Source organism: Oncorhynchus keta, chromosome 8 (genome assembly GCF_023373465.1).
Source record: "Oncorhynchus keta strain PuntledgeMale-10-30-2019 chromosome 8, Oket_V2, whole genome shotgun sequence".
Taxonomy (NCBI): Eukaryota; Metazoa; Chordata; class Actinopteri; order Salmoniformes; family Salmonidae; genus Oncorhynchus; species Oncorhynchus keta.
The window spans coordinates 44,815,034-44,828,356 of NC_068428.1; the positions used below are offsets into that span (position 1 = coordinate 44,815,034).

The 13,323-nt window shown below is 47.5% G+C and overlaps 1 protein-coding gene across 4 annotated transcripts in view; it reads right to left on the reverse strand.

The window, feature by feature from the left end:
• Nucleotides 1-13,323, reverse strand: part of flvcr2b (FLVCR heme transporter 2b) — a 78,589-nt gene that overhangs the window by 29,774 nt on the left and 35,492 nt on the right. For all 4 annotated transcript variants that reach the window (XR_008141483.1, XM_052524394.1, XM_052524393.1 and 1 more), the window contains exon 5: nucleotides 6,115-6,218. Coding sequence is in view for 3 of the 4 variants with exons in the window: in XM_052524394.1 (XP_052380354.1) it covers nucleotides 6,115-6,218 (104 nt within the window). In the remaining variant the exon portion in view is untranslated. The remainder of the gene's footprint in view (nucleotides 1-6,114; nucleotides 6,219-13,323) is intronic.

Sequence of the window (13,323 nt, forward strand, 5' to 3'; positions counted from 1 at the left end):
GTTGTCTAATATACCCACGGTGGTGTGGACAGAACACAGTGTCTAATATACCCACGGTGGTGTGGACAGAACACGGGTCGTCTAATAGACCCACGGTGGTGTTGACAGAACACGGGTCGTCTAATATACCCACGGTGGTGTGGACAGAACACGGGTCGTCTAATATACCCACGGTGGTGTGGACAGAAGACGTGTTGTCTAATATACCCACGGTGGTGTGGACAGAACACGGGTCGTCTAATAGACCCACGGTGGTGTGGACAGAACACGGGTCGTCTAATAGACCCACGGTGGTGTGGACAGAACACGGGTCGTCTAATAGACCCACGGTGGTGTGGACAGAACACGGGTCGTCTAATAGACCCACGGTGGTGTGGACAGAACACGTGTTGTCTAATATACCCACGGTGGTGTGGACAGAACACAGTGTCTAATATACCCACGGTGGTGTGGACAGAACACGTGTTGTCTAATATACCCACGATGGTGTGGACAGAACACGGTGTCTAATATACCCACGGTGGTGTGGACAGAACACGTGTTGTCTAATATACCCACGGTGGTGTGGACAGAACACAGTGTCTAATATACCCACGGTGGTGTGGACAGAACACGTGTTGTCTAATATACCCTCGGTGGTGTGGACAGAACACGGTGTTGTCTAATATACCCACGGTGGTGTGGACAGAACACGGTGTTGTCTAATATACCCACGGTGGTGTGGACAGAACACAGTGTCTAATATACCCTCGGTGGTGTGGACAGAACACGGTGTTGTCTAATATACCCACGGTGGTGTGGACAGAACACAGTGTCTAATATACCCACGGTGGTGTGGACAGAACACGGTGGTGTGGACAGAACACGGGTCGTCTAATAGACCCACGGTGGTGTGGACAGAACACGGGTCGTCTAATAGACCCACGGTGGTGTGGACAGAACACGGGTCGTCTAATAGACCCACGGTGGTGTGGACAGAACACGGGTCGTCTAATAGACCCACGGTGGTGTGGACAGAACACGGGTCGTCTAATAGACCCACGGTGGTGTGGACAGAACACGGGTCGTCTAATAGACCCACGGTGGTGTGGACAGAACACGGGTCGTCTAATAGACCCACGGTGGTGTGGACAGAACACGGTGTCTAATATACCCACGGTGGTGTGGACAGAACACGGGTCGTCTAATAGACCCACGGTGGTGTGGACAGAACACGGGTCGTCTAATAGACCCACGGTGGTGTGGACAGAACACGGTGTCTAATACACCCACGGTGGTGTGGACAGAACACGTGTTGTCTAATATACCCACGGTGGTGTGGACAGAACACGTGTTGTCTAATATACCCACGGTGGTGTGGACAGAACACGTGTTGTCTAATATACCCACGGTGGTGTGGACAGAACACGTGTTGTCTAATATACCCACGGTGGTGTGGACAGAACACGGGTCGTCTAATAGACCCACGGTGGTGTGGACAGAACACGGGTCGTCTAATAGACCCACGGTGGTGTGGACAGAACACAGTGTTGTCTAATATACCCACGGTGGTGTGGACAGAACACGGGTCGTCTAATATACCCACGGTGGTGTGGACAGAACACGGGTCGTCTAATATACCCACGGTGGTGTGGACAGAACACAGTGTTGTCTAATATACCCACGGTGGTGTGGACATAACACGTGTTGTCTAATATACCCACGGTGGTGTGGACAGAACACGGGTCGTCTAATAGACCCACGGTGGTGTGGACAGAACACGGTGTTGTCTAATATACCCACGGTGGTATGGACAGAACACGTGTTGTCTAATATACCCACGGTGGTGTGGACAGAACACGTGTTGTCTAATATACCCACGGTGGTGTGGACAGAACACGTGTTGTCTAATATACCCACGGTGGTGTGGACAGAACACGGGTCGTCTAATATACCCACGGTGGTGTGGACAGAACACGGGTCGTCTAATAGACCCACGGTGGTGTGGACAGAACACGTGTTGTCTAATATACCCACGGTGGTGTGGACAGAACACGGGTCGTCTAATATACCCACGGTGGTGTGGACAGAACACGTGTTGTCTAATATACCCACGGTGGTGTGGACAGAACACGGGTCGTCTAATATACCCACGGTGGTGTGGACAGAACACGTGTTGTCTAATATACCCATGTACGTCTTTACACAGTGACAGCCAACCAATGAAGTGGGAGTGAACAACACCTAGGGATGTCTCTATTTGCTGAGAGGATAAAGTGGGAGTGGACAACGCCTAGGGATGTCTCCATTTGCTGAGAGGATAAAGTGGGAGTGAACAACACCTAGAGATGTCTCTATTTGCTGAGAGGATAAAGTGGGAGTGAACAACACCTAGGGATGTCTCTATTTGCTGAGAGGATAAAGTGGGAGTGAACAACACCTAGGGATGTCTCTATTTGCTGAGAGGATAAAGTGGGAGTGAACAACACCTAGGGATGTCTCTATTTGCTGAGAGGATAAAGTGGGAGTGAACAACACCTAGGGATGTCTCTATTTGCTGAGAGGATAAAGTGGGAGTGAACAACACCTAGGGATGTCTCTATTTGCTGAGAGGATAAAGTGGGAGTGGACAACACCTAGGGATGTCTCTATTTGCTGAGAGGATAAAGTGGGAGTGAACAACACCTAGGGATGTCTCTATTTGCTGAGAGGATAAAGTGGGAGTGAACAACACCTAGGGATGTCTCTATTTGCTGAGAGGATAAAGTGGGAGTGAACAACACCTAGGGATGTCTCTATTTGCTGAGAGGATAAAGTGGGAGTGGACAACGCCTAGGGATGTCTCTATTTGCTGAGAGGATAAAGTGGGAGTGAACAACACCTAGGGATGTCTCTATTTGCTGAGAGGATAAAGTGGGAGTGGACAACGCCTAGGGATGTCTCTATTTGCTGAGAGGATAAAGTGGGAGTGAACAACACCTAGGGATGTCTCTATTTGCTGAGAGGATAAAGTGGGAGTGGACAACGCCTAGGGATGTCTCTATTTGCTGAGAGGATAAAGTGGGAGTGAACAACACCTAGGGATGTCTCTATTTGCTGAGAGGATAAAGTGGGAGTGGACAACGCCTAGGGATGTCTCTATTTGCTGAGAGGATAAAGTGGGAGTGGCCAACACCTACGGATGTCTCTATTTGCTGAGAGGATAAAGTGGGAGTGGACAACGCCTAGGGATGTCTCTATTTGCTGAGAGGATAAAGTGGGAGTGGACAACGCCTAGGGATGTCTCTATTTGCTGAGAGGATAAAGTGGGAGTGGACAACACCTAGGGATGTCTATTTGCTGAGAGGATAAAGTGGGAGTGAACAACACCTAGGGATGTCTCTATTTGCTGAGAGGATAAAGTGGGAGTGGACAACGCCTAGGGATGTCTCTATTTGCTGAAAGGATAAAGTGGGAGTGGACAACGCCTAGGGATGTCTCTATTTGCTGAAAGGATAAAGTGGGAGTGGACAACGCCTAGGGATGTCTCTATTTGCTGAGAGGATAAAGTGGGAGTGGACAACACCTAGGGATGTCTCTATTTGCTGAGAGGATAAAGTGGGAGTGGACAACGCCTAGGGATGTCTCTATTTGCTGAGAGGATAAAGTGGGAGTGGACAACACCTACTGGACGACGTTGTTAATCATATATTTCTTCCCTACACATAGAACATGTCAAACTGGACGACGTTGTTAGGGTTGCAAAAGCGCGGTAACTCTCCCAAATTTAGCTGAAATTGCAGTTGGTGGATTTACGGAATAATGATGGAATATTCAGGAAAACCGGGATTCCTCCAACCAGGATTTCTGAGAGGGGGAAAAAAATGAATTTGGGGAAAGTTACTGGCATTTTGCAACCCTACTTACAGTATATGTGGTTTGCATTTTGTTCTGAAACCAGGGTTGGAAAGCTTGGTAATCATATGTCTCTAACATCCCAGCTGGAGGCCAGACTGAGACAGGAACTAAAGGAGAATGCAGGTAACATTGTCCTAATAAACGGAATCTATCCAGCTTAGGCAAACTAAAGTCACATTCTCCCTCTCTATCTAGCTTAGGCAAACTAAAGTCACATTCTCCCTCTCTATCTAGCTTAGGCAAACTAAAGTCACATTCTCCCTCTCTATCCATCATAGACAAACTTTAAAAAAAATAAAAATATATTTTTTAAGTCGCATTCTCAGCCGGCCACGGAGCTAAACGGGAATTACGGAGCCCTCGACACAGATCCCTGCAGTCTACAGAAAGCTTGTCAACGCTTACAGCCAGAAAACAGGTGACACGGACATCTGTACTGTAGTAGAAACTATTACTGCACCTTGTGTTCTCATATCTCGTGCATCTGTAACTACGTTCTCATCTCTCCTCTTCTGCAGGTATCCTTTACAGCACCAGTGTGGAATCCACCACTTCACTTACCATCGTTACTATACTGGGCAAAGGTTCTCACGCATCACTGTTTAAGAACGGGCAAAGACTTGTACCTATTGCTGGTTATAATGAAAATGACCCGATGGCCAGCTTTGAGGAGATTTGAATAGTACACGTCACGTTCTTACATTGTACAGTGACAACACGTGTTACATGGTAAACATTGGGGAGGCAGCGTAGCCTAGTGGTTAGAGCGTTGGACTAGTAACCGGAAGGTTGCGAGTTCAAACCCCCGAGCTGACAAGGTACAAATCTGTCGTTCTGCCCCTGAACAGGCAGTTAACCCACTGTTCCCAGGCCGTCATTGAAAATAAGAATATGTTCTTAACTGACTTGCCTGGTTAAATAAAGGTTAAAAAAAAATAATAATAATTCTTCCGGAACTAGCGGAATGGGTTCACAGGAGTAGCAAGGGACTGGACGACAAAACTCAAAATCACATTTTATTTGTCGCATGCAAATAAAATCCCTTAATCCCTTAACAAAACAAAGCACGTTTAAGTGTTAAGTAACATTTTTACTAAATAAACTAAAGTTTAAAAAAATAAGACCTTGGACCCCTGAGGGGGTTCTCTGAACTCATGGCCAGTGACCCCATGGAACCAGAGGTTAGGGGTCAGGGGTTTCGGAGAGATAAACAGGCTGCACCTGGACAAACAGAGCTGGAGCCCTGTCCTGTCCCAAGCACACAGCAGGAAACAGAGGGACAAACATCAACATGAAAGAACATGAAACTACGCCAGTCAAGAAGAATACAAACATCTGACAATACAAACCAACATCCTACACAGTCAAGAAGAATACAAACATCTGACAATACAAACCAACATCCTACACAGTCAAGAAGAATACAAACATCTGACAATACAAACCAACATCCTACACAGTCAAGGAGCCAGTCTGACAATACAAACCAACATCCTACACAGTCAAGAAGAATACAAACATCTGACAATACAAACCAACATCCTACACAGTCAAGGAGCCAGTCTGACAATACAAACCAACATCCTACACAGTCAAGAAGAATACAAACATCTGACAATACAAACCAACATCCTATACAGTCAAGAAGAATACAAACATCTGACAATACAAACCAACATCCTACACAGTCAAGAAGAATACAAACATCTGACAATACAAACCAACATCCTATACAGTCAAGAAGAATACAAACATCTGACAATACAAACCAACATCCTACACAGTCCAGGAGCCAGTCTGACAATACAAACCAACATCCTACACAGTCAAGGAGCCAGTCTGACAATACAAACCAACATCCTACACAGTCAAGGAGCCAGTCTGACAATACAAAACCAACATCCTACACAGTCAAGGAGCCAGTCTGACAATACAAACCAACATCCTACACAGTCAAGGAGCCAGTCTGACAATACAAAACCAACATCCTACACAGTCAAGGAGCCAGTCTGACAATACAAAACCAACATCCTACACAGTCAAGGAGACTTTCTTTCCCAGTGGGCAACACTGGCTGTGATGACGTCATAACCGGCTTCTTTCACGGGATTGGCTCAAAGCAACTCAACCAACTTCCTGTATGTCCGTTCCACCTTCGTTCCACCTTCGTTCTGAATGATTTTGATGTGTTGTGACCCGTGTAAAATTATCATTTAAAATAACCTGGACTTCACTTACTTGTATGTTTTGGTTCTGTCCAACCAGATGCCACAGATCAGTGATCCCACCATGCCAGCGATAATGATGGTGAGACCTATTCTCCCTGCATTCAACTCTTCACCCTGCAGGTCAGGACAGACAGGGGAGACCAGGGTTAGTGTGTGTGTGTGTGTGTGTGTGTGTGTGTGTGTGTGTGTGTGTGTGTGTGTGTGTGTGTGTGTGTGTGTGTGTGTGTGTGTGTGTGTGTGTGTGTGTGTGTGTGTGTGTGTGTGTGTGTTGGCTCTGGTCTAAAGTAGTGCACGATATAAGGACTAGGGTACCATAGAGCTCTGGTCTAAAGTAGTGCACGATATAAGGACTAGGGTACCATAGAGCTCTGGTCTAAAGTAGTGCACGATATAAGGACTAGGGTACCATAGAGCTCTGGTCTAAAGTAGTGCACGATATAAGGACTAGGGTACCATAGAGCTCTGGTCTAAAGTAGTGCACGATATAAGGACTAGGGTACCATAGAGCTCTGGTCTAAAGTAGTGCACAATATAAGGACTAGGGTACCATAGAGCTCTGGTCTAAAGTAGTGCACGATATAAGGACTAGGGTACCATAGAGCTCTGGTCTAAAGTAGTGCACTATATAAGGAATAGGGTACCATAGAGCTCTGGTCTAAAGTAGTGCACTATATAGGGAATAGGGTACCATAGAGCTCTGGTCTAAAGTAGTGCACGATATAAGGAATAGGGTACCATAGAGCTCTGGTCTAAAGTAGTGCACGATATAAGGACTAGGGTACCATAGAGCTCTGGTCTAAAGTAGTGCACGATATAAGGACTAGGGTACCATAGAGCTCTGGTCTAAAGTAGTGCACTATATAGGGAATAGGGTGCCATAGAGCTCTGGTCTAAAGTAGTGCACTATATAAGGAATAGGGTACCATAGAGCTCTGGTCTAAAGTAGTGCACGATATAAGGACTAGGGTACCATAGAGCTCTGGTCTAAAGTAGTGCACGATATAAGGACTAGGGTACCATAGAGCTCTGGTCTAAAGTAGTGCACTATATAGGGAATAGGGTGCCATAGAGCTCTGGTCTAAAGTAGTGCACGATATAAGGACTAGGGTACCATAGAGCTCTGGTCTAAAGTAGTGCACTATATAAGGAATAGGGTACAATAGAGCTCTGGTCTAAAGTAGTGCACGATATAAGGAAAAGGGTACCATAGAGCTCTGGTCTAAAGTAGTGCACGATATAAGGACTAGGGTACCATAGAGCTCTGGTCTAAAGTAGTGCACGATATAAGGACTAGGGTACCATAGAGCTCTGGTCTAAAGTAGTGCACGATATAAGGACTAGGGTACCATAGAGCTCTGGTCTAAAGTAGTGCACGATATAAGGACTAGGGTACCATAGAGCTCTGGTCTAAAGTAGTGCACGATATAAGGACTAGGGTACCATAGAGCTCTGGTCTAAAGTAGTGCACTATATAAGGAATAGGGTACCATAGAGCTCTGGTGTAAAGTAGTGCACTATATAAGGACTAGGGTACCATAGAGCTCTGGTCTAAAGTAGTGCACGATATAAGGAATAGGGTACCATAGAGCTCTGGTCTAAAGTAGTGCACGATATAAGGACTAGGGTACCATAGAGCTCTGGTCTAAAGTAGTGCACGATATAAGGACTAGGGTACCATAGAGCTCTGGTCTAAAGTAGTGCACGATATAAGGACTAGGGTACCATAGAGCTCTGGTCTAAAGTAGTGCACTATATAAGGACTAGGGTACCATAGAGCTCTGGTCTAAAGTAGTGCACGATATAAGGACTAGGGTACCATAGAGCTCTGGTCTAAAGTAGTGCACGATATAAGGACTAGGGTACCATAGAGCTCTGGTCTAAAGTAGTGCACGATATAAGGACTAGGGTACCATAGAGCTCTGGTCTAAAGTAATGCACGATATAAGGACTAGGGTACCATAGAGCTCTGGTCTAAAGTAGTGCACGATATAAGGACTAGGGTACCATAGAGCTCTGGTCTAAAGTAGTGCACTATATAGGGAATAGGGTGCCATAGAGCGCTGGTCTAAAGTAGTGCACGATATAAGGAATAGGGTACCATAGAGCTCTGGTCTAAAGTAGTGCACGATATAAGGACTAGGGTACCATAGAGCTCTGGTCTAAAGTAGTGCACGATATAAGGACTAGGGTACCATAGAGCTCTGGTCTAAAGTAGTGCACGATATAAGGAATAGGGTACCATAGAGCTGTGGTCTAAAGTAGTGCACTATATAAGGAATAGGGTACCATAGAGCTCTGGTCTAAAGTAGTGCACTATATAGGGAATAGGGTGCCATAGAGCTCTGGTCTAAAGTAGTGCACGATATAAGGAATAGGGTACCATAGAGCTCTGGTCTAAAGTAAGTTTCCGGTTCCGGTTGGAGCGAGCGGTCGCATTCGCACTTCGCTCTGCAGGTTGTATAACTTTTTCATTACATTTCATTATAGTACAACGGTTGATTTGTCTAATCTTAGCAATTCTTCTTAGCTAGCTACATAGCCGTCCTTGTATCAGAGATACTTGCATAATTATCGTATTTCGTCGCCCTAACGTAGCCTTCACTGCTATTCGCCCAGGAGCTAGCAACGCTAGCTAACGCACACAGATTAGCATCACTGTAGTGCTATTCACTCAACTGTACGACTTGATTAGTTCAGTGTTAGCTAGCTACATAGCGGTCTTTGTTTCCAATATAATTGTGTAGTTTAGTGTGTGTAGCCTTGGAGTGATTATCTTAATTCACTGAGGTTCGCTAGCCAGCTATTTGTCGTCCTTAACGTAGGAGACTCTGCTAGCTAGCCAACAGCTAACAGCTAGCCAACGTCTACTGAATAGAACTCAACAACCCGGTCGCATTCACAGGTAGTATCACATTTTGTTTCGAATTCAATCACCGGTCAGGGAGTATCACATTTTCATTTCATCACAGTACAACGGTTTGATTTGTTTGATCGTAGCTAGCTACATAGCTAGCTACATAGCCGTCTTTGTTTCAAAGATAATTGTGTAGTCTAGACCGATTTCCTAGGTTAGCTAGCCAGCTATTGTCGTTCTTTTAACTCAACGTAACGTAAACAACACTGCTAGCTAGCCAGCTAGCCCCCGAATAGCAGCACTGTAGAAATTATTACACTCAACGGAACTACTTGATTAGTGTAGTGTCAACAACGCAGCTACTGCCAGCTAGCCTACTTTAGCAGTACTGTATAATTTTAATCATTTTAGTCAATAAGACTCTTGCTACGTAAGCTTAACTTTCTGAACATTCGAGACGTGTAGTCCGCTTGTCATTCCAATTTCCTTGCATTAGCGTAGCCTTTTCTGTAGCCTGTCAACTATGTGTCTGTCTATCCCTGTTCTCTCCTCTCTGCACAGACCATACAAACGCTCCACACCGCGTGGCCGCGACCACCCTAACCTGGTGGTCCCAGCGCGTACGACCCACGTGGAGTTCCAGGTCTCTGGTAGCCTCTGGAACTGCCAATCTGCGGCCAACAAGGCAGAGTTCATCTCAGCCTATGCCTCCCTCCAGTCCCTTGACTTCTTGGCACTGACGGAAACATGGATCACCACAGATAACACTGCTACTCCTACTGCTCTCTCCTCGTCCGCCCACGTGTTCTCGCACACCCCGAGCTTCTGGTCAGCGGGGTGGTGGCACCGGGATCCTCATCTCTCCCAAGTGGTCTTTCTCTCTTTCTCCCCTTACCCATCTGTCTATTGCCTCCTTTGAATTCCATGCTGTCACAGTTACCAGCCCTTTCAAGCTTAATATCCTTATCATTTATCGCCCTCCAGGTTCCCTCGGAGAGTTCATCAATGAGCTTGATGCCTTGATAAGCTCCTTTCCTGAGGACGGCTCACCTCTCACAGTTCTGGGCGACTTTAACCTCCCCACGCCTACCTTTGACTCATTCCTCTCTGCCTCCTTCTTTCCACTCCTCTCCTCTTTTGACCTCACCCTCTCACCTTCCCCCCCTACTCACAAGGCAGGCAATACGCTTGACCTCATCTTTACTAGATGCTGTTCTTCCACTAACCTCATTGCAACTCCCCTCCAAGTCTCCGACCACTACCTTGTATCCTTTTCCCTCTCGCTCTCATCCAACACTTCCCACACTGCCCCTACTCGGATGGTATCGCGCCGTCCCAACCTTCGCTCTCTCTCCCCCGCTACTCTCTCCTCTTCCATCCTATCTTCTCTTCCCTCTGCTCAAACTTTCTCCAACCTATCTCCTGATTCTGCCTCCTCAACCCTCCTCTCCTCCCTTACTGCATCCTTTGACTCCCTATGTCCCCTATCCTCCAGGCCGGCTCGGTCCTCCCCTCCCGCTCCGTGGCTCGACGACTCATTGCGAGCTCACAGAACAGGGCTCCGGGCAGCCGAGCGGAAATGGAGGAAAACTCGCCTCCCTGCGGACCTGGCATCCTTTCACTCCCTCCTCTCTACATTTTCCTCCTCTGTCTCTGCTGCTAAAGCCACTTTCTACCATTCTAAATTCCAAGCATCTGCCTCTAACCCTAGGAAGCTCTTTGCCACCTTCTCCTCCCTCCTGAATCCTCCCCCCTCCCTCCTCCCTCTCTGCAGATGACTTCGTCAACCATTTTGAAAAGAAGGTCGATGACATCCGATCCTCGTTTGCTAAGTCAAACGACACCGCTGGTTCTGCTCACACTGCCCTACCCTATGCTCTGACCTCTTTCTCCCCTCTCTCTCCAGATGAAATCTCGCGTCTTGTGACGGCCGGCCGCCCAACAACCTGCCCGCTTGACCCTATCCCCTCCTCTCTTCTCCAGACCATTTCCGGAGACCTTCTCCCTTACCTCACCTCGCTCATCAACTCATCCCTGACCGCTGGCTACGTCCCTCCCGTCTTCAAGAGAGCGAGAGTTGCACCCCTTCTGAAAAAACCTACACTCGATCCCTCCGATGTCAACAACTACAGACCAGTATCCCTTCTCTCTTTTCTCTCCAAAACTCTTGAGCGTGCCGTCCTTGGCCAGCTCTACCGCTATCTCTCTCAGAATGACCTTCTTGATCCAAATCAGTCAGGTTTCAAGACTAGTCATTCAACTGAGACTGCTCTTCTCTGTATCACGGAGGCGCTCCGCACTGCTAAAGCTAACTCTCTCTCCTCTGCTCTCATCCTTCTAGACCTATCGGCTGCCTTCGATACTGTGAACCATCAGATCCTCCTCTCCACCCTCTCCGAGTTGGGCATCTCCGGCGCGGCCCACGCTTGGATTGCGTCCTACCTGACAGGTCGCTCCTACCAGGTGGCGTGGCGAGAATCTGTCTCCTCACCACGCGCTCTCACCACTGGTGTCCCCCAGGGCTCTGTTCTAGGCCCTCTCTTATTCTCGCTATACACCAAGTCACTTGGCTCTGTCATAACCTCACATGGTCTCTCCTATCATTGCTATGCAGACGACACACAATTAATCTTCTCCTTTCCCCCTTCTGATGACCAGGTGGCGAATCGCATCTCTGCATGTCTGGCAGACATATCAGTGTGGATGACGGATCACCACCTCAAGCTGAACCTCAGCAAGACGGAGCTCCTCTTCCTCCCGGGGAAAGGACTGCCCGTTCCATGATCTCGCCATCACGGTTGACAACTCCATTGTGTCCTCCTCCCAGAGCGCTAAGAACCTTGGCGTGATCCTGGACAACACCCTGACGTTCTCAACTAACATCAAGGCGGTGTCCCGTTCCTGTAGGTTCATGCTCTACAACATCCGCAGAGTACGACCCTGCCTCACACAGGAAGCGGCGCAGGTCCTAATCCAGGCACTTGTCATCTCCCGTCTTGATTACTGCAACTCGCTGTTGGCTGGGCTCCCTGCCTGTGCCATTAAACCCCTACAACTCATCCAGAACGCCGCAGCCCGTCTGGTGTTCAACCTTCCCAAGTTCTCTCACGTCACCCCGCTCCTCCGCTCTCTCCACTGGCTTCCAGTTGAAGCTCGCATCCGCTACAAGACCATGGTGCTCGCCTACGGAGCTGTGAGGGGAACGGCACCTCAGTACCTCCAGGCTCTGATCAGGCCCTACACCCAAACAAGGGCACTGCGTTCATCCACCTCTGGCCTGCTCGCCTCCCTACCACTGAGGAAGTACAGTTCCCGCTCAGCCCAGTCAAAACTGTTCGCTGCTCTGGCCCCCCAATGGTGGAACAAACTCCCTCACGACGCCAGGACAGCGGAGTCAATCACCACCTTCCGGAGACACCTGAAACCCCACCTCTTCAAGGAATACCTAGGATAGGGTAAGTAAGGGTAAGTAATCCTTCTCACCCCCCTTCTCCCCCCAACAAGATTTAGATGCAAGTGGCTGTTCCACTGGTTGTCATAAGGTGTATGCACCAATTTGTAAGTCGCTCTGGATAAGAGCGTCTGCTAAATGACTTAAATGTAAATGTAAATGTAAGTAGTGCACGATATAAGGAATAGGGTACCATAGAGCTCTGGTCTAAAGTAGTGCACGATATAAGGAATAGGGTACCATAGAGCTCTGGTCTAAAGTAGTGCACGATATAAGGAATAGGGTACCATAGAGCTCTGGTCTAAAGTAGTGCACGATATAAGGAATAGGGTACCATAGAGCTCTGGTCTAAAGTAGTGCACGATATAAGGAATAGGGTGCCATAGAGCTCTGGTCTAAAGTAGTGCACGATATAAGGACTAGGGTACCATAGAGCTCTGGTCTAAAGTAGTGCACGATATAAGGAATAGGGTACCATAGAGCTCTGGTCTAAAGTAGTGCACGATATAAGGAATAGGGTGCCATAGAGCTCTGGTCTAAAGTAGTGCACGATATAAGGACTAGGGTACCATAGAGCTCTGGTCTAAAGTAGTGCACGATATAAGGAATAGGGTGCCATAGAGCTCTGGTCTAAAGTAGTGCACGATATAAGGAATAGGGTACCATAGAGCTCTGGTCTAAAGTAGTGCACGATATAATAGAATAGGGTGCCATAGAGCTCTGGTCTAAAGTAGTGCACTATATAATAGGGTACCATAGAGCTCTGGTCTAAAGTAGTGCCATAGAGCTCTGGTCTAAAGTAGTGCACGATATAAGGACTAGGGTACCATAGAGCTCTGGTCTAAAGTAGTGCACGATATAAGGAATAGGGTACCATAGAGCTCTGGTCTAAAGTAGTGCACGATATAAGGACT